Source organism: Convolutriloba macropyga, chromosome 7, assembly GCF_964194025.1.
Source record: "Convolutriloba macropyga chromosome 7, txConMacr16.3, whole genome shotgun sequence".
In the NCBI taxonomy this organism is placed as follows: domain Eukaryota; kingdom Metazoa; phylum Xenacoelomorpha; order Acoela; family Convolutidae; genus Convolutriloba; species Convolutriloba macropyga.
In genome coordinates this window covers 19,883,921-19,906,351 of record NC_134474.1, presented here as the reverse complement: position 1 = coordinate 19,906,351, position 22,431 = coordinate 19,883,921, and the positions used below count along the sequence as shown (strand labels likewise).

Below are 22,431 nucleotides of genomic sequence, written 5' to 3'. Positions count from 1 at the left end.
TATTTTAGTAACCATATTGCCTCATTAGACAAAAAAGTTCTTATTGCTACTTGTTCTATTGTGTCAATTTTGGAAAGAATAATTGTCAAAGATTATGTTAAGACTTGAAATTTCAACTTCTAAGGGCGAAAATGAGCCCGCTGTGCGTTCGGAGAATTTTTGACGCAGAAATAGGCTCATGGTGTAAAGGGATGTGCTCAGGCTTTGACCCCGTTTTCCACCCGTACCTCCCTCATATAACCCTGCAGCCCTTTCCCCTAGCCCACCGCATTCCACCCGTCCCCCATCCAACCTCGCATAACCCCCTGTCCCCACATCCCCCACGACACCCTATTCCGCCTCATTCTAACCGTAATCCAGTAAGCTGGACCCCTGGAGACACTCACTCTGCTCACCTCCCTCAATTAAGCTTAAGCTAACCTCTAAGCTACGATACAGATGGCTACTGACAAAGCCAGCCTCCCAGTCCTTTGAGCAATTTGGCCGACGTTAGTCGGCAATGTTTTGAGTCATACCTGCTCGAGGCTAAAACAGTTGGTCATAGCAATTCGTTACAGATTAACGTTTATAATTTTTGTCATTGTTTTTGAAAAATTTGGAAAATAGACCTGCTTTCCAGCGTGACCTACAATTATTAAATAATGATAAACTTCTCAGACAAAAAATCAAAGACAGAGAAAATTTTAAAACAAACTTTTGGCATCAGATGATTCTAAAAAAAAACTATTATAACTTTTAAGCATAGAATCCAACTTAAGCATCCTCCTACTGCCAGTAGCACACAATATTTTAGTAACCATATTGCCTCATTAGACAAAAAAGTTCTTATTGCTACTTGTTCTATTGTGTCAATTTTGGAAAGAATAATTGTCAAAGATTATGTTAAGACTTGAAATTTCAACTTCTAAGGGCGAAAATGAGCCCGCTGTGCGTTCGGAGAATTTTTGACGCAGAAATAGGCTCATGGTGTAAAGGGATGTGCTCAGGCTTTGACCCCGTTTTCCACCCGTACCTCCCTCATATAACCCTGCAGCCCTTTCCCCTAGCCCACCGCATTCCACCCGTCCCCCATCCAACCTCGCATAACCCCCTGTCCCCACATCCCCCACGACACCCTATTCCGCCTCATTCTAACCGTAATCCAGTAAGCTGGACCCCTGGAGACACTCACTCTGCTCACCTCCCTCAATTAAGCTTAAGCTAACCTCTAAGCTACGATACAGATGGCTACTGACAAAGCCAGCCTCCCAGTCCTTTGAGCAATTTGGCCGACGTTAGTCGGCAATGTTTTGAGTCATACCTGCTCGAGGCTAAAACAGTTGGTCATAGCAATTCGTTACAGATTAACGTTTATAATTTTTGTCATTGTTTTTGAAAAATTTGGAAAATAGACCTGCTTTCCAGCGTGACCTACAATTATTAAATAATGATAAACTTCTCAGACAAAAAATCAAAGACAGAGAAAATTTTAAAACAAACTTTTGGCATCAGATGATTCTAAAAAAAAACTATTATAACTTTTAAGCATAGAATCCAACTTAAGCATCCTCCTACTGCCAGTAGCACACAATATTTTAGTAACCATATTGCCTCATTAGACAAAAAAGTTCTTATTGCTACTTGTTCTATTGTGTCAATTTTGGAAAGAATAATTGTCAAAGATTATGTTAAGACTTGAAATTTCAACTTCTAAGGGCGAAAATGAGCCCGCTGTGCGTTCGGAGAATTTTTGACGCAGAAATAGGCTCATGGTGTAAAGGGATGTGCTCAGGCTTTGACCCCGTTTTCCACCCGTACCTCCCTCATATAACCCTGCAGCCCTTTCCCCTAGCCCACCGCATTCCACCCGTCCCCCATCCAACCTCGCATAACCCCCTGTCCCCACATCCCCCACGACACCCTATTCCGCCTCATTCTAACCGTAATCCAGTAAGCTGGACCCCTGGAGACACTCACTCTGCTCACCTCCCTCAATTAAGCTTAAGCTAACCTCTAAGCTACGATACAGATGGCTACTGACAAAGCCAGCCTCCCAGTCCTTTGAGCAATTTGGCCGACGTTAGGCGGCAATGTTTTGAGTCATACCTGCTCGAGGCTAAAACAGTTGGTCATAGCAATTCGTTACAGATTAACGTTTATAATTTTTGTCATTGTTTTTGAAAAATTTGGAAAATAGACCTGCTTTCCAGCGTGACCTACAATTATTAAATAATGATAAACTTCTCAGACAGAAAATCAAAGACAGAGAAAATTTTAAAACAAACTTTTGGCATCAGATGATTCTAAAAAAAAACTATTATAACTTTTAAGCATAGAATCCAACTTAAGCATCCTCCTACTGCCAGTAGCACACAATATTTTAGTAACCATATTGCCTCATTAGACAAAAAAGTTCTTATTGCTACTTGTTCTATTGTGTCAATTTTGGAAAGAATAATTGTCAAAGATTATGTTAAGACTTGAAATTTCAACTTCTAAGGGCGAAAATGAGCCCGCTGTGCGTTCGGAGAATTTTTGACGCAGAAATAGGCTCATGGTGTAAAGGGATGTGCTCAGGCTTTGACCCCGTTTTCCACCCGTACCTCCCTCATATAACCCTGCAGCCCTTTCCCCTAGCCCACCGCATTCCACCCGTCCCCCATCCAACCTCGCATAACCCCCTGTCCCCACATCCCCCACGACACCCTATTCCGCCTCATTCTAACCGTAATCCAGTAAGCTGGACCCCTGGAGACACTCACTCTGCTCACCTCCCTCAATTAAGCTTAAGCTAACCTCTAAGCTACGATACAGATGGCTACTGACAAAGCCAGCCTCCCAGTCCTTTGAGCAATTTGGCCGACGTTAGTCGGCAATGTTTTGAGTCATACCTGCTCGAGGCTAAAACAGTTGGTCATAGCAATTCGTTACAGATTAACGTTTATAATTTTTGTCATTGTTTTTGAAAAATTTGGAAAATAGACCTGCTTTCCAGCGTGACCTACAATTATTAAATAATGATAAACTTCTCAGACAAAAAATCAAAGACAGAGAAAATTTTAAAACAAACTTTTGGCATCAGATGATTCTAAAAAAAAACTATTATAACTTTTAAGCATAGAATCCAACTTAAGCATCCTCCTACTGCCAGTAGCACACAATATTTTAGTAACCATATTGCCTCATTAGACAAAAAAGTTCTTATTGCTACTTGTTCTATTGTGTCAATTTTGGAAAGAATAATTGTCAAAGATTATGTTAAGACTTGAAATTTCAACTTCTAAGGGCGAAAATGAGCCCGCTGTGCGTTCGGAGAATTTTTGACGCAGAAATAGGCTCATGGTGTAAAGGGATGTGCTCAGGCTTTGACCCCGTTTTCCACCCGTACCTCCCTCATATAACCCTGCAGCCCTTTCCCCTAGCCCACCGCATTCCACCCGTCCCCCATCCAACCTCGCATAACCCCCTGTCCCCACATCCCCCACGACACCCTATTCCGCCTCATTCTAACCGTAATCCAGTAAGCTGGACCCCTGGAGACACTCACTCTGCTCACCTCCCTCAATTAAGCTTAAGCTAACCTCTAAGCTACGATACAGATGGCTACTGACAAAGCCAGCCTCCCAGTCCTTTGAGCAATTTGGCCGACGTTAGTCGGCAATGTTTTGAGTCATACCTGCTCGAGGCTAAAACAGTTGGTCATAGCAATTCGTTACAGATTAACGTTTATAATTTTTGTCATTGTTTTTGAAAAATTTGGAAAATAGACCTGCTTTCCTGCGTGATCTACAATTATTAAAAATTGATAAACTTCTCAGACAAAAAATCAAAGAGATAAAATCTTAAAACAAACTTTTGGAATCAGATGATTCTCAAAGAAAAACTATTATAACTTTTAAGCATGGAATCCAACTTAAGCATCCTCCTACTGCCAGTAGCACACAATATTTTAGTAACCATATTGCCTCATTAGACAAAAAAAGTTCTTGCTACTTGTTCTATAGTGTCAATTTTGGAAAGAATAATTGTCAACAACTATGTTAAGACTTGAAATTTCAACTTATGAGGGCGAAAATGAGCCCGCTGTGCGTTCGGAGAATTTTTGACGTAGAAATAGGCTCATGGTGTGAAGGGACGTGCTCAGGCTTTGACCCCGTTTTCCACCCGTACCTCCCCCATACAACCCTGCAGCCCTTTCCCCTAGTCCACCGCATTCCACCCGTCCCCCATCCAACCTCGCATAACCCCCTGTCCCCACATCCCCCACGACACCCTATTCCGCCTCATTCTAACCGTAATCCAGCAAGCTGGACCCCTGGAGACACCCACTCTGCTCAGCTCCCTCAATTAAGCTTAAGCTAACGTCTAAGCTAAAATACAGAAGGCTACTGACAAAGCCAGCCTCCCAGTCCTTTGAGCAATTTGCCCGACGTTAGTCGGCAATGTTTTGAGTCATACCTGCTCGAGGCTAAAACAGTTGGTCATAGCAATTTGTTAGATTAACGTTTATAATTTTTGTCATTGTTTTTGAAAAATTTGAAAAATTGACCTGCTTTCCAGCGTGACCTACAATTATTAAATATTGATAAACTTCTCAGACAAAAAATCAAAGAGAGAGAAAATCTTAAAACAAACTTTTGGAATCAGATGATTCTCAAAGAAAAACTATTATAACTTTTAAGCATAGAATCCAACTTAAGCATCCTCCTACTGCCAGTAGCACACAATACTTTAGTAACTGCCTCATTAGACAAAAAAGTTCATATTGCTACTTGTTCTATAGTGTCAATTTTGGAAAGAATAATTGTCAAAAACTATGTTAAGATTTGAAATTTCAACTTCTGAGGGCGAAAATGAGCCCGCTGTGCGTTCGGAGAAGGCACCGCCAAATTTTTGGCGTAGAAATAGGCTCATGGTGTGAAGGGATGTGCTCAGGGTTTGACCCCATTTTCCACTCGTACCTCCCCCATACAACCCTGCAGCCCTTTCCCCTAGTCCACGGCATTCCGCCCGTCCCCCATCCACCCTCGCATAACCCCCTGTCCCCACTTCCCCCACGACCTCCTATTCCGCCTCATTCTAACCGTAATCCAACAAGCTGGATCACTGGAGACACCCACTCTGCTCACCTCCCTCAATTAAGCTTAAGCTAACCTCAAAGCTAAGATACAGATGGCTACTGACAAAGCCAGCCCCCCAGTCTTTTGAGCAATTTGCCCGACATTAGTCGGCAATGTTTTGAGTCATACCTGCTCGAGGCTAAAACAGTTGGTCATAGCAATTTATTAGATTAACGTTTATAATTTTTGTCATTGTTTTTGAAAAATAGACCTGCTTTCCTGCGTGATCTACAATTATTAAAAATTGATAAACTTCTCAGACAAAAAATCAGAGAGAGAGAGAGAATCTTAAAACAAACTTTTGGAATCAGATGATTCTCAAAGAAAAACTATTATAACTTTTAAGCATAGAATCCAACTTAAGCATCCTCCTACTGCCAGTAGCACACAATATTTTAGTAACCATATTGCCTCATTAGACAAAAAAAGTTCATTTTGCTACTTGTTCTATAGTGTCAATTTTGGAAAGAATAATTGTCAAAAACTATGTTAAGACTTCAAAATTTCAATTTCTGATGTTGAAAATGAGCCCGCTGTGCGTTCGGAGAAGGCACCGCCAAATTTTTGGCGTAGAAATAGGCTCATGGTGTGAAGGGATGTGCTCAGGGTTTGACCCCATTTTCCACTCGTACCTCCCCCATACAACCCTGCAGCCCTTTCCCCTAGTCCACGGCATTCCGCCCGTCCCCCATCTACCCTCGCAGAACCCCCTGTCCCCACATCCCCCACGACCTATTCCGCCTCATTCTAACCGTAATCCAACAAGCTGGACCCCTGGAGACACCCACTCTGCTCACCTCCCTCAATTAAGCTTAAGCTAACCTCTAAGCTAAGATACAGATGGCTACTAACAAAGCCAGCCCCCCAGTCCTTTGAGCAATTTGGCCGACGTTAGTCGGCAATGTTTTGAGTCATACCTGCTCGAGGCTAAAACAGTTGGTCATAGCAATTTGTTAGATTAACGTTTATAATTTATGTCATTGTTTATGAAAAATAGACCTGCTTTCCTGCGTGATCTACAATTATTAAAAATTGATAAACTTCTCAGACAAAAAATCAGAGAGAGAAAATCTTAAAACAAACTTTTGGAATCAGATGATTCTCAAAGAAAAACTATTATAACTTTTAAGCATAGAATCCAACTTAAGCATCCTCCTACTGCCAGTAGCACACAATATTTTATTAACCATATTGCCTCATTAGACAAAAAAAAGTTCATATTGCTACTTGTTCTATAGTGTCAATTTTGGAAAGAATAATTGTCAAAAACTATGTTAAGACTTGAAATTTCAATTTCTGAGGTTGAAAATGAGCCCGCTGTGCGTTCGGAGAAGGCACCGCCAAGTTTTTGGCGTAGAAATAGGCAAAACATTATATTTAGTAGCAGCTTTGGTTCACCTGTATTCATCAAATATTCGAACTAGCTCATTTTTCGCAAGTATGTAAGAATCTATTAACTGATGTTAAATATCGGAAACCTGCTTCCTGATCGCGTTAACCTCCCCTTCTGGGAGTACATTTTCAATTTTCAGCAAATAAAAGAAGAGGCGCGGCGACGAATTGAGTTTTGCTCCAATTTGGTTTTCGAGATTGGGATTTTGAGTAACCTCTGAGACTCACGTCTAGTGGACATGCCTGATCTATGCAATTGAAACATATGATTTAAATATTTCTCTGCATAAAGCCCATTCAACGATTTCAGAACAAATTTTAGAAGCTTATAAATATGTAATTCAAAGGTCGTTAAAGTTTTGTTTACCAATGAACAAATAATTACTATGATCTCGGCGTTTCCAAAAGAAAATCACTGATTTTTTCTGCATTTGATGCACTACAACTGAAGAAGAAAAGGTGCAGCATCCGTAAACCAGTATGTCGTACTACATGATTGGGTTTATTACGCTTTTATTGTATTCGGGTAACTGGTGTCGTGTAACTAAGTGCCTTCGCTTTGAGATTACCCCCAGATTGCCTAATCAGTCTTGCAACAACCAATTTGATTTGCCAACGGTAGGAAAACTTTGAATCACCTGTTATCCCAAGATATTTTTATTCATTTTTCATAACATAATCAGATTCAATTGTGAACTGTTGGCTGGAATCACTTGCCTTTGTATTCAATGGAAAGCTTTAGTTTATTTACGGTTAGCTACTTCGTTATCTTAAGAAGATCAGTTTGAATTTCTTCACGTGAGCAGTGCAAGCCACATGAGTAGTGTCGTCGGCAAAGAGATAAACATCAATTTGAGAGCACACATTAATGTAAATCAAAATTAGAGTGGTCCGAAGATGGATCCCTGTGGAACGCCAGCCTACATTTAGCCGATTTGATGACACACCCGCTATTGTCACTTTTTGTTATCTTTCAGATAAATAATTGCTGAATCAATTTAAATAATTGACGAATACCATATAGTTGCATTTTTTGAGTAAAATTTGGTGATCTATTGTGTCAAAAGCCTTCTTGAGGTCAAGAAAAGAAATTTGACGGTTTCTGCTTTACTTATTATTTTTTCGGATACTTCTGTCAATGCATCATTTATTGAATGTTTTTTCCGGAAGCCTAATTGATTTGAATATAGTAGATTGAATATCTCCATGTACTCAAATATTCTGGTGAACATTGTTCTCTCATATATTGTGCTCCAAACCATTAAAAGAGGTTGGTCTATAATTATTTTCATCCAACCGGAAACCATCCAGGAGTAGAGGAATTACTTTAGCCTTTTTGAGTTCTGAAGGGAAGCAGCCCGCATTGAAGGATTGATTTATTAGTGATGCTAGATAACGAGTGATCACAGATCCTGTAGATTTTTCAACTATGTTAATAATTTCAGCTTCTTCCGATCTTTTCTTCCGCAAGAGAATTTATGATTACTTTTTTTCGGATACTGAAAGGTTTCTTATTGACATTTCAACGTCATTAGGATAAATAATAAGTTCAACTGGAGTACTTTGCTTAAATTTTTTGGCAACGTGTAAAAAAACTCATTAATATTTTCCGCAACCTCAAAAGTGGAGGGATTAGATTCAGTACTCAGAAAAGAGTACTGTAATTTATGAATCGTAGTATTGATAAGACTTTCCATTGAGCTTATTTAGAAGATTGAGGTTTTGTCTTGCGTCTCAGATAGAATTTTCGAACTTCTTGTAATGCGCATTTTTGCTCTCTTGATGCTCTTTTCGAGTCGTATCCAAACGTCTTTAAATTTGTTTAGCAAAGTCAAAGGCGCATATCGATCAGTAATCGAAACGAAAACTTTAGGAAATTCGTCGAAAGCCCTTCTTCCACAGCAGTAGGTTGTTTCAAGATTTTCAGTTGGTTTGTGATTCAAAAAGGATATTGTGTTCCTCAACCTTAGAACGCTGATGGAGAAAAGTTGTATCTCTTATAAGCTTACTGTTGGTTTGTTTTTCGTTGAATTTTCCTTTGGAGCAACACAGGACAGTGATCTGAAAATATTTGATGTTAAATTATAGCACAATCACAGCAAATTTTGATATATAATATGATCAATACACGATACTGAACGATCGGTGACTCGGGTTGGTTTGCCCTGTAGAAGACGGAAACAGTTGGAGTTGGTTGTGTTTACCTAATTTTGTGTGAGTAAATTCTTCTTTTTAGGTATCAATTTTGAAATCACCACCAATAACCGTTGGGAAAGTTTTCGAATTGAAATTGCTCAGCATATCATCCAGAAGTTTTACAAACTCCATTTTGTTTGCCCTTGGTTTATCGTAAATTACTTCAAAAGGAAAATATGCTTTTTAGATTTTAACAGCCAATGACTCTTCTGTCATGTTGTAGGTTGTTTGTAAGGAGCATTTATCATTAGTTTGTATCATTAAGCCTCCTCCTTTTGAATCACTATTTTTTGATAAAATACTTTTATAGCCATTTACTAGGAGACTGGATTATCATTTTCCGAAAGCCAAATTTCCGAAGGTGATATGTCTTCAAATACCTTGTCGTTCGAGGACATTTATTGTTTCGTCACGTTTCAGTTTTCATGACTCTTCTTGCAAAACGCACAATAATGGTACGCTCTCCAGTTTTGCCAACAGAAAGTCTTTGAGCAGTAGAAATTTCTCTCTCGTCGAGAGTGACACTCATAGATGACGCAACATCGATAACCTTCTCTGTCGTTTTGGAATCTTTCTCCCCCACCGGAATCCCTTCGTTTTGTCTCGCACTTTCTTTCACACCAAGTAGTCTGATGTTATCCCTTCTGTTATAATTCTCCACAGTTTCAACTTGCGCCATTGCTACAACCCTGCATCGTTCCTCTTGGTAAAAAAGCTCGTTTTCAATTTTTTGCATGATTCCTGCCATTAGGTCTTTCTTGATCGCCTCTATGGCCTGCTGAATAGCGTTATGAATGGCAGCTTAAATTTAATTTCTTATGATAGGGATAAGATCATTTCGATCTTGACCAATGCACGTGGGAATAAGAATACTGATGCGACTTTCAATTGTCTTGGCTATTTTTGACAGGAAAACATCATCTAAGCTATCCGGACTCGGACGGGAATTAGGTTTAGCCCTCTATGCATCTTGATTTGAACCGATAGATATTTGGTCAAGAAACCTCAAGTTGGGTAGCTCAGTGTATTCACTTTCATTTGACATCTCTGAAACTTTTTAATAAGTTTATCACAACTATTAGGCTAAGTTGCAATCTAAATTAATGGCCCTTGTTGCTATCTCAATTTAGAATCTTTTTCGGATATTTTGAGACATAATCAGGCCACTATGTTAGTTACTGTGATAATGGTTAATGTGCCTTTTAATGCTGCTCTTTATTATCAATTATTTCGTGTCGCAGGACATTCTTTTATCTTTTCAGGTTTGTCCATGGAAACGCGGTAGTAACAGCAATAAATCCATACCATATTTTGGACTGAAACCAATGATGCTGCTTTATGATTTGTGAAACAATCGTAGAACGCAAATGAATGGTTATGAAAGGTATCGAGAAAAAAACAATTAAATTGCTCTGAGATATGCAGCAGCCTTTATAATTACGTCATTTCTTACGTACGTCATTGACTTCAAAGCGAATAATTGACATTTAACGCCACAAAGGCATTGATGAATCGTTATATGCTTTATGGTAAATAATATTAAATTTTACGAAGAGTAGTCGCCATAGTAACCATAGCGGTAACAAAGAAATTTACAAAAGGAAGTTGATTTCACCAGATTGTTTAATCGGATATTATGGAGCCGATATCCACGGACGTGACAATGTTGAAGCTTCTGGGCCGATCTCTTGAATGTGCAATCTGCCTGGATAGATTGAGAGTGAACGATAACAGAGTTCTGCCTTGTCAGCATACATACCATTTGGACTGTCTCAAGTAAGTCATCAACAAATGGAGATCAATTAATTATTCCACGTCTGGTACTTTTGGTACCATTTTGTTTCTCATTTCAAATTATTGATAAGAATCATTCTTCGTTTTTCTCGATTCAGGTATTCTGGGTACTCCAATGTTAAATGCTTAATATGAGGTGTGAATTGATCTTTAAAGAGTCAATGTCGCCATAATTAGGAATTGTTCGTAATATTCGGCTGAGCTAATTGTGCAGAAAATGGAGAATTTATTGAAGATTTCCCATGATGTTCCTTTCTCAGAATTTTGTACCTAACTTTACTGTACTTTTAATGATTTTTATTATAGCTGCGAAGCTGTAAGCTGAGCGTAGCTATATTGCGGTGCTCTTGGTTTTTTTTTTGTTTCGTCGTCTGACGCTTCATTTTCGTTTTACATTTGTTCTAGAACATTCTGTCTCGTCACTGCTTAAATGGCTTTTTCGCGCTTGATTTCACGCTTTCTGCGTGACCTAAATTGCGGTTATTCAGAAACAGAATCTGTTCCTAAAACAAAATTGATTGTAAGAGAACAGATTGTATGGTCCGACAGCCGAGTGGTTAAGGTGACTGGCTGTCAATCCGGAGATCGCCGGTTCGGGAAAATTTTTTTGCACCCAAAAACAACCTCCTTTGAAATAAACTTATAGTTTTATAGGCGGTGGCGATAACTATTATCAACTCACTTCTGTATCTTTTTCCATCTGTATTTTACGGCACGCAAGTCTATTTCTCAGAATTTTGTACCTAACTTTACTGTACTTTTAATGATTTTACTAGAATTGATTAAAATTTCTAGGGAAAACTTGAACATGGGCAAAGGGAATCTGGTTGACCACTGGTTATAATTCAAACCAGTTTCTGAGAATTCATGTCCACAATGCTCTTGAGTAAATTAAAGTGTGTTGTTTAGGTTGATTTTTTCACGTGATAAGCTGCTGACATGTCCCGAGTGCAGGCGGGTATCATTGGTCCCGATTGAGAAATTACTGCCCAACTACTCTCTCAACAAAGTCCTCGACTCTTTGCCGCCTCCTGCAACTACAACTGTTAAATATGGCGACAATAAGGTAACCAGAAGCTCATAAATCTATTAAAATAACGGGCAAGATCATACTAAAAATAATAGGCAGGATCAACGTTTGATAGCGAAGTTTAAAGCAATTATTGTAGTCGTTTGTCTTTACGTTAGTCTTTGTCTCTCAAAGATTTTTTGTCTTGACTTTGATTTTTTAAACCTTCGACTAAAAATTTTCAACCTCAATTTTGAAGAAATTATTCGATCATTACACAATGCACTTAATTGGGGCGCTTGAAAATCCACTTAAAATTGTCTTGTGCATTGGTGACAATTTTTTTGAGAGCAGTCGATATGGTTTGTTTCTTCAAGAAGTTCAAATTGTTCAGTTTTTGGCCTGTTTGACTTGACTTTCTTTTGGACTTTCTCCTGAGTATTCTTGTGATGATTGTATTTCAAGAGCAGCGACTGAGTTTTGATGCTAAACATTGTGAATTAAAGTTTCTGATTGGAACAGCATTTGCAATTTTAGGGAATAAATCTTGAAGATGTCATTTAAAGTTTTATTTTTCTCTTATTAGAATTTTTCACAGCTACCCATTGACTGAACTCGGAAAAGTATGACTACTTTGTTCAAAATGATAATTTTTGAGCTTCAGTGGATCAAGATTTTCGAAGAACCTTTCCAGATTTTGATTTATTTCAACTGATGTCTCAACAAAATAAGGCGTTAGCTCTCCTCGGACCCTAATTTTGTGTTGACCAGGAAAGTTTGTTACCTCGTTGAAATTTCCAAATTCTAAATGGTGTCGGTATTCTTATTCAGCGTAGCGCCTGTCCAATAAATCTTATTTGAAGAGATAGCTAAGCAAAGTGACATCTGACGTATAGATGAGTAGTTTCTCGAGTTCTTGACCAAGTTTAATTTCGAGTCTCTTGTGGAGTTTGCCTGATGTTTTTTGAATTTCTCTCGAAGAGAAGCGATTATTGCAAACGTGCGTGTCTTTTTTCCATGGAAAATTTTTGCTTGACTGGTTTTTGACTTTTTGTGTGACTTTTGTCCTTGACTTTCTGCGTTTCGCGTGATCTAAAGTTCTCTCTCATTCACAATTTCAAGCAGCTGAACTCAATTGGCGGCAATTTAATACTAAAAGTCAAATGATAAGTGCGCCGAAATTGGTACCATTTTCAATTTAAATCGTAATAGTGGTATATATTAACCTCTAATGATTGATTCGAGGCTAATTCATTAGAGCTTCCAGTAGCTGTTCGAGAGCAATCCTTCCAACCTTAGTTGGTTATGTTTTGTTTATGCAAGTTTTCTCTTGACTGATTTCACCTTCAGTTATTAATAGCCGCACAGCGATAGCTAGGGCTATTATTGGCCTTCTCTTGGTTTTATTTCGTCGTCACGATTTTTGTTACGACCATATGACGTCACAACCACTTCAAATCTGCTTTTTGTTCATTCGTTCATGCAATTTTAACTGAACTGCGTGTGTGACGTCATTTTTCGCTCTTAGTGGAGCGAGTTTTTTGTTGACTCGCGTGTTTAAATTTCTGGTCACACTTGACTTACCTCACTCTCAATAATGACTTCCTCACTTTGAAATTGACTTTTATTTACTTTAATTCAAAGAGATAAGGTCAAATTGGTGTGTGTCACTCTAAATGAAGGTTATTTGAGAGCAGCTAATGGAGGCAGCAAAAACTTATGCAGATTTTTAATCAAAATATAACATATCATCCTTCAATGAAAAGAAGAATTTTTTGGTGTCTTTTTTACTGATTTTCCGAGACTGCAGATCTACGAAGCTATTGCGGCTATTTTCTGGCAATCTGCCAGCTATGTTCTTTTTTGCCTTTGAGTTTTTCGTTGCGTATGATCAAAATTGCTGTTTCTCATTCATAATGTTAAGAAGCTTAACTCAATTGGCTCGAATGTTCAAATTTTGTTTTTTTTTTGAACTACAGGCTGTAACAACATCATTTGAGGACCCGTAGTGATGTTGAAGTCTCTCTGAAACAATATACAGTCATCCTCCCTGCTGGAGCAGCCTTCAAGAAAATTGAGCTTCGCCTATTTTGGAGCATTTCGTAATACTTTCCCAATTTAATTTTTTTTCGCTCAGTGTTTAAACCGGAAATGTTAAACCAATCTGCGATGAAAATATTTGTTCTCACTAAACGTGCTCACTTGACTGCTTTAAATTTATCTGTCTGCCTGTCTCAGCTTCAATTTTTCTCTTAAGAACTCTTTGCTGGTTGAAGGCTTATGAAGTTCATTTCTTCGCAATTTAACAGGCATTTAACTCTGCAGTTTCAAAGGAACTTCTGTCTGACTAATGATTGTCCCTTATTTCTCACTACGATGTTTTCGCGGACTTTGGGCATCGATAATAAGGGTGATTCACTCTGGAATATTGACTAGATTTGCGATCCATCTATTACGAGTTAACTAGTTTATACAATGACGCAATCAGTGCAAACTGCTCTTCATGCGCGCAATTGTACTCGGTTTTTGTTGTAACCCAATTATGCCAAACAAGTAGATGATATGTAACATGGTATTTTTAGGTAACAAAGAAACACGGGCGCACATTTTTATTCGTGCTTTTGCATCAAATATGCTAATTTCCCTGCCTTCTAGTATAAATCCGAAGATCATTGCTTTTAATATTGGAACAATTTTAGCGGGGTCCCTAACTCAATTTTGTTTTTCCTGGTCTAGTTTCAACCTTCTGTGCTCGTAGAACTCTATAGTCACGTTAATTCAAGTTGTATGTGAGCTCTCTGCTTTACGAATAGGGGTGTTCGTTTGCTCAAATTCCATGCGTTCGTATCATATTCGCAGAGGTATACTAAACAGCATAAATGGCAGCAGGAACCCTTAAAAAGACAACGGAAACTTTTTCTGTCACTAAAACAATTAGTTCTTTTTTCTATTACTAAGGCACATTCACCAAAATAATTTTAAGCTTTTCACTTTTCATCTGAACTAAAACTCTGATTTCCATTGCCACGGCATTTCCGTTTAATTGCTCTCAAACGAAGTTTGTAGCAATTATAATTGTTCTGTTGGTCTTTTTTATGCGATTTTTTCGCTTGACCGATTTTTTGTCTGACCCATTTGACTTTTCGTCCTTAACAACGGGATAAACTGGAGGCCCTTAGCCGAGTTTGGTGGTCCGTCAAGTGCTTATTGTGGTGAAGCTACTGGGAAGGCCGTAGTTTAAGGTTTAAAGGTCATTTTTTGTTTGGTCAATTTTCCGTTTTTTCGAAGTTTTTGTTGGACCAGTCTTTAATTAAGGGGCTGGTTGAAGTTGATAAACATTCTTTTAAGCAATATGTACTTTTTTGACCATTTTTAGTGCTATATGTTTTGGTAATTCAAACGAAAACACGCAAATTTATACTAATTTTCACATTTTTTTAAGCATTTTGGAATTTTTTGTCATTTCTGAGGTTTTTTGCCCAAGATTTCCAAGAATCTCCTCTAGGGTTTGATAAGAGGTTACTACATAGTTTGTGGGGGTATTGGATTGGTTTTCAACATTTTAACATCACAATTTTCAGCATTTTTTAATAAAACTTTTTAAATTTTTAAATTTTTTGTCATTTTTAGGTTTCTCCAACCTCAAGGGCCACTGAACCTCCTCCAGGGTTTGATAACAGGTTACTACATAGTTTCTAGATGTAATGGAATGTTTTTCAAGATTTTTAAGAAGAGCAATTTTAAAAAAATATTTGCTTTTTTTAATCTTATTGAATTTTCTATCATTTTTTTCGGTACCAAGGTCCTAGTTCTCCATGGTTTGATGATAAGCTGTCGCATAGTGTCTAGAGTTAATGGAATGGTTATCAATATTTCAATGAATCCAGCATTTTAAACATTTATTGTCATTATTCAGGTTTTTCCAGACCCAGGGACCGGAAAACCTCCTTGAAGGTTTGATAGTAAGTTACTAAGGTTTTTTGTTGGCCTTGAAATAGTATTCAACTTTTTAATATCACAAATTTTAGCAATTTTTTGATAAAACTGCAAGTTTTTTCAAGTTTTTTGAAATTTTTTGGCATTTTTTTTTAGGTTTCTCCAGCCTCAATAGCCAACGAACCTCCTCTGGGGTTAGATAATAGGTTACTGTATAGTATCTGGATGTAATGGAATAGTTTTCAAGATTTAAGCATCACGAGTTGTAGCCTTTGTTGGCAAAATTTGCATTCTTTTCATTTTTTGACATTGTCATTATCAGGTCTTTTCTGCCTCAGTGTTCAGCAATTTTCCGTTAGGGTTTGATAAGTTACTGGAAATTTTTTATTGGCCATGAATAGTTCTCAATTTTTTAATATCACAAATTTAATATTTGTGATATTAAAAATATCCATTGAATAGTTCTCAATTTTTTAATATCACAAATTTAATATTTCGATAAAACTTGCGAATTTTTTTTTTAAGTTTTTCGCAATATTTTGTCATTTTTTGGTTTCTCCACCCTCAAGAGCCACGAACACTCCTCTAGTGTTTGATAGTAGGTTACTGCATAATTTTAGATGTAATGGATTGTTCTTCAAGATTTTAATGTCACGAATTTTTGCAAAATCATTTGCAATTTTTTTCAAGTTCATTAAATTATTTTTGATTTTTATTTTTTCCGGCAGCAGGGTCCTAGGGACCTCCATCAAGTTTTGCTGATAAGCTGTCACATATTTTAGAGTTAATGGAATGGTTATCAATATTTTAATGACTCGAGTTATAGCAATTTTTGACAAAATTCAATTTTTCTTCAAATTTTTGGAGAATTATCATCATATTCTAAGTTTATTGATCTTTATGAGCCAGTGAAACCATTTAAGTCTTAGCAAATGGATACTGAGTGGTCTCTTGAGATAATGGAATGGTTCTGAAGATATCATTATGACAATTTTTAGCAAGATTTTGTTGACATTTGCAATTGTTTTTAAAATTTTTGATTTTTTTATCCTATTTCACGATCATTACTGTTAACGAATCTTCTTAAGTCTTGCCGATGGTTTACTTTACAGAACTGCAGAAACGAAAAAGGGGTTTGGAATGTTTTCTCTGCTAGGAAATTCTAATTTTTTTTTTTAATTTTTGCATTCAGTTTTTCTATACAATTGCTAACCAGAAAACTAGAACTTGCAGAGTCGAATCCCATCCTGGAAAATATTCCAAGCTCTCTCTCCCTCTCTGTTGGTTTGAGTTCCTTTCCTTCCTTTTCTCGTTCACATTTTAACTCTCTCTCTCTCTCACACACACACTCTCTTTCTTTAACTCATTTGTTGATACCGCACTCCAGCTGCTGTTACGTGGCGTGATATCTATTACCCTCATTAACGCTGATTTTAGTAGATATGTTTAATCATAAATGATCTAACTAGCATTTTCTAGGAAATTATTGTTAATTGCTCTCAAACGAAGTTGGTACCAATTATAGTAATCCTGTTGGTCTTTTTATGCAATTTTTCGTCAGACCCATGTGACTTTTCGTCCTCAGAAATGGGATAAAGAAGTAGCGCTCAGTGGGCATTAACCTATCATAGAGCCTTTTCAGTTGTTTGAGAGCAATTCGCTCGACGTTAATTGGTTATGTTTTGTACGTCGAAACTTTTGATCTCCAGCATTTTTCCCTTAATTCGCCTTGATTTGTCTCTGACATCGAGGTTCTTTCTCTCTGACATTTCTTTCTGAAGACCCTGTCCCCTATTTTATGCAATTTTTCGTTTGACAGATTTTTGGTTGGACCGTTTTGACTTTTCATCATCAAAAGCGAGATAAACATGTAGCGCCCCGAGGGCATTAAATTCTCTTAGAGCCTTTGGGCTTACTAGACTCTGGAAATTCGATTCACCGAAACTCGTTTGGAGACAGAGTTTGAATTCCCCTCCGCCCACTCCAACCCTTCACACAATCTCCACCACCTGCTCATTGTTGGACTTTTAAGCCAGCGCGTTGGCCAATCGTTTGTGACCAATTCGCCCGACTTTGTTTACCTTTTCAGATGTTCTTTTAGAAATTTTTAGCAATTATATTAGTCCTCTGGCTTTCGTTATGCGATTTTTTGCTTGACCGCTTTTTCGTCTCACCCTTTTATTTTTTTATCCTCAAAAACGGGATAGACGTAAAGCCCGGAGGGCTTTAAGTTCTCTTTCGGCCTTACTCCTGACTAGTCTCTAAGAATGCGATTCACCAAAACAATTTTAGGAGACAAAATCATTGGTGTGAATCAAGGTTCTTGCTCTTAAAACTCCCCTCCCACTCAAACCCCCCCCCCCCCCACCTCACCTCGACCACCATCACCGCCGGCGCTGCCTACTCACCGCCACCACTCCGCCCCTCCTCCACCTCCACCTGGTTATTTGGACCCCCGTACCGCCCTTGGAACCCATTGTCACCTAAGCCGCAGCTGCTACTACCGAAGCGAACCGCTCGCCGATTGGTTATGTTCAATGAATATTAACAATGATTTTTCAAAGTTCTTAATTTAACGAATTTGGCAGGAAGTCACTGAAATGAGTAATTATTTTCTCGGTCAGTCATTTCTTTTGTCTTTTTACTTGCTCTTTTAATTTTTTTGAAGTTAAAATAATGAAGGATTCATTGAAAAAATGACGGGAGCATGGAGATTGTTTTGTTGTTTGAAAAATTTAAATCAGCGGAGTTCTTTTTCCAAGCAGCACGTGTTTTTATTGACTTTGATAAAGAATCAATCGTTAAGTCGGATCTTTTCCGTTGGTGCCCCCCCCCCCCAGTACGTTATGCCCCCCCCCCCCTCAATTACAGAGCACGTGTCATTACATGTTAAATCATTATGTAAAAGTATGGCATCTGCCTCTGGGGCGCGCCCTCTATAATATGCACCCTCTATGCTGGGGGGGGGGGCAACGGAAAAAATCCGTTAAGTCTTTTTGGGAGCACCTATTTTGTTTGTCTTCAATTAGTCTTGTGGTTTTTATTGGCATTCTGAGGCGCTATTTTAGCTGGAGTTTCAAGGCAAATTCTTATTTTTAGTTGGAGTTTCAAGGCAAATTCTTATTAAAGTTTTGCTTTATTTCTTCGTAAGTAAATGTCAACTTGGAATTTGAGACAAGCAGCAAACCTATGCACTCATTTCATTTTAGTTCGGACATTTGGAATTGGGTCTCGAGGAGAGCGACACAATTAATCAGAAAAAGAGCGTGACATCTCCTGGTGCTGGAAGTATATGCAAAGTGCTTTACAATTATTCTGCACAACATCCAAGGTATGATTTTGTGGTTTATCTACTTCTTTCTGACAAAAATGTAGACAAATCCAAGTATTCAGATAAAACCAAATATTGATTAAAATGTATTTGTACAAACAATAACAGTTAAAGTTGAAGAAACGAGAAATGGTGTGTTGAAAGAGTATATAAGAAACTCTGTTGAAGAGTATATAGGAAACGGTACTTATTTAGCTTCGGCTTTTTTGCTGTTCACTGCGATATCAACTCCATCAAATATTACTTAATCGTTTTAGTTGCCTATCCCTAAAGGAGGGTCAAATCGTTCATGTGCTGGATCAGTTTGACTCCAATTGGTTGAAAGGAGAAATTGAAGATAGCTCAGATGAAGGAGCCAAAAAAAACTGGCCTCTTTCCCACCAATCACGTCGAAGTTGTTGACCAGAGTGAATTTTGGCCGCTTTGCACTGCCCTGTTTGATTTCCAGCCTGATACGGAGCGTTCAACAAACACTGTTCCTGTATTACCCCTGCGAAAGGCCAGTAATTTTCCAACCCTCTAGAAATTATGAGTTAGAACTTTAAAACAGCTTGCCTTCTTTTGTTAAGTCAATTTTGGCCGATTTACATCTTTATTGGCGCGATATATAATACATATATCTGTCAATGAACTTATTTTGTCAAGCTTTTACGTAACTAAATTGACGTATCGTTGAAAGAGACCTCAATTGTTTGTTGTCTTGAGGCTTTTTCAATATCTCATACACAGATATATGCTTAGATGTTAGATAGCTCACATATGATGACGAGGAAATAGTTTTTTTTTTATGTGAAATGACATTTGACCAATTTTGGATTTCATGCTTCGCAAGATAAAACAGATTTCAACCGAAAACTATTAAGTTCATCTAAATTCTTCTTAACTTTTCAACCAGATGTCGTTTTCGAAGAAACGTTTGTCAGTTTTTTATGCTGCAATAAACTATCTGATTATTGGCATCAAGGCGATTACATTGGATACATTCGTGTACATGTATTAAGGATAGTTATTGTTCCCACCCACTTTAGTGGTTGAGAAACTGTATGCTCAAATGGATTTTTTTAATACCCCTGAACGGCAGTTGAGACTATTATGCTATTATTGGGCTTCTCTTGTTCTTTTTATAGCTGCGAAGCTGTAAGCTGAGCGTAGCTATATTGCGGTGCTCTTGGTTTTTTTTTTGTTCCGTCGTCTGACGCTCTTTTTTCGTTTTACATTTGTTCACACAGCAAAGCTGAGAAAGTCAAATTTTCTGAATGACTTCTTCCTCTCACTAACGGCATTTGCGCGCGTGACGTCATTTCTCACTCGCTTTAGCTAAAGTTTTTAGGTTGTTTGCGTGATTAGATTTTGATCATACGTGACTTTTGCACTTTAAAACTTAAGTTTAATTTGAATTTGTTTAAGGTCAAAGGAACTTATATGTGCAGTAAAGGTCCTTAATAAGAGGCTTCTGTGGAATGAATTTTAACAAGTTTTTTAAATTTATCGCTGAATGTTTTTTAGCCTAGTTTTTTGAGCGGCGTCGATTTTTTTTTCAATTTAGATCTGTATCTGTTTCTATCTTTATTATATGGCACGCAGGTCTATTCTTTCGCAGCTATTCCGGCAATCTGCCGGCTATGTTTTGTCAAGAATTTTGTTAGAACCATATGACGTCACAACCAATTCAAATGTGCTTTTGTTCATGCTTTCATGGAATGTCAATTGAAGTGCGTGCTTGAAGAAATTTCTTACTCTTAGTAAACAAGTTTTTTTGTTCATTTGCATGATTAAGCTTTTGGTCACACGTGACTTACCTCAATCTCAGAAATTATTTCCGCACTTTGAAATGGACTTTTCTTGACTCTAATTCAAAGAGATAAGTGAGTGCGTGTCTCTCGAATCGAAGGGTATTGAGCACAGCTAATAGAAGCAGCAATAAGTTAACAGATTTCTAATCAAATTACAACATCCCAGCATTTCAAAAAAGTTTCTTTGTCCGTTTCTTTTCCTATCTTTTTGAGACTGTAAATCTACGAAGCTATTGCTGCTACTTTTTGGCAATCTGTCAGCTGTTAAGTTCGGTCAATTTTCGCCGACCGATATATCCATAGTAGAGGGTTGTGAGTGTTATCATTAGAAAGCCCGCCTAGCGTTGATTATATAATAAAAAAAGAATTTTCGAAATTCGTTTTTTGCCACGAAGTTCTCGAGGTTTAAAGTTTTGTGAAGTGTTGACTGATTTTTGTTGTTACTTATAGTGTATTTCGTTTTTATTTCTGCAGACAGAAGATTATTGTTGAACTCTGATCCAAATTTTTGGCTGAAATGTTTGCGAAATTTTTCAAATTTTGTTTTTTCATCAAAAGTAGCACCAAATAGTCTTTTTTTGTCACAATTACGTGTTTTTAATCGATGAATCCCAATAGCAAGGCTAGTTTTGGTCTAATCGTTGTCTTTTACAGTCCATAAATAATTTGGATTGTAATCAGTCGCTGTCTTTAAAAAAAATATTTTGCCTTTTTATTTTACTTTTTTTTAATTGCTCTTGAACGTAGTTCATAGCAATTATTGTAAACGTGTGTCTTTTTTATGCAAAATTTTTGCTTGACAATTTTGACTTTTCGAGTGACTTTTACGCCCTTGACTTTTCGCATTTCGCGTGATCTAAAATTCTCTCTCAATCACAATTTCAAGCAGCTGAACTCAATTGGCGGCAATTTAATACTAAAAGTCAAATGAAAAGTGCGCCGAAACTGTGTCATTTTTTACTTTAAATATTAATAGTGGTATATGTTAACCTCTAATGTGGTTATTTGAAGCCCACTGTAGAATTTCTTAGTCACACTTAGGCTCTCCCCCCCCACCCCCCCCCCCCCCGACTGAAGCAGGCTGCAATTGATTGGAGCTCCCACTAGTCGTTCAAGAGCAATTCTTCCGACGTTTAGTCGGTTATGTTAAATACGCAACATAGTAATTCATATCAAGGCAAACTAAAGACAGGTCGAATTGGCTTCCTGTGGAGTTTCAACAAAACGTATACAGTTTTTTTTAATTGTAAGCTCATGGTCGTTTTGACTTTTAAAAATACTTCACTTTTTCGGTCCACTTGTAGTTTAAGCACAGCAAAGTCTGATGTTCATTGTTTATTGCATTTCTACGTTTTAACTATTGATTTTTTTATACTACGAGTTTTCACAAAAATTGTGATTTTAGGACAGTTCCCTATCTTTGAAGTTCTTTTTCGTGTTTTTTCAAGTTAGTGACATGTCAGATATCACATTATTGGCGTTCAAAAGAAAGCTTAATTGAACATATCGGTATCGTGTATTGCATATCACTTATCTTATATTGCATATGACATTTCTTATAACATTCTTATGGCCCTCTGATGATATTTCTTATAACATTTTTTTTCATATGCATATCTTTTTTTGTATATGACTTTGCATGACCACATAGTGGGTAGATTATGGCTTTACCGACTTCAACACCGTCTTGCAGAATTTAATAGGATCTTGGTTTTTGTCTATGTTTCGTTCTTTTTGTAGTCGTATGAAAAATTTTGGATAATTTCAGGTCTAAGCAGCCTCCTATAAATGAACAAGGGAACCTATTTACTGATTTCAGTTGACAGCTGAAGTTTTTCATGACTTCAGAAATGAATTGTTTTCGAAATATAGATGGATTTT

The 22,431-nt window shown here is 37.5% G+C and overlaps 3 protein-coding genes across 3 annotated transcripts in view; 2 read left to right on the top strand and 1 right to left on the bottom strand.

Annotated features, from left to right (window-relative positions):
- Positions 1-9,763, bottom strand: part of LOC142342684 (apoptosis-resistant E3 ubiquitin protein ligase 1-like) — a 330,839-nt gene extending 321,076 nt beyond the window's left edge. The window contains exon 1 of the mRNA XM_075394172.1: positions 9,744-9,763. The gene's annotated coding sequence lies outside the window, so the exon portion shown is untranslated. The remainder of the gene's footprint in view (positions 1-9,743) is intronic.
- Positions 1-22,431, top strand: part of LOC142342683 (tubby-related protein 4-like) — a 450,983-nt gene that overhangs the window by 217,290 nt on the left and 211,262 nt on the right. The window lies entirely within an intron of this gene.
- LOC142342973 (uncharacterized) overlaps positions 9,929-22,431 on the top strand; it is a 46,097-nt gene continuing 33,594 nt past the window's right edge. Inside the window, exons 1-4 of the mRNA XM_075394654.1 lie at positions 9,929-10,463; positions 11,391-11,547; positions 18,636-18,757; positions 19,015-19,157. Of these exons, the coding sequence (XP_075250769.1) occupies positions 10,324-10,463; positions 11,391-11,547; positions 18,636-18,757; positions 19,015-19,157 (562 nt within the window). The 5' untranslated portion in view covers positions 9,929-10,323. The remainder of the gene's footprint in view (positions 10,464-11,390; positions 11,548-18,635; positions 18,758-19,014; positions 19,158-22,431) is intronic.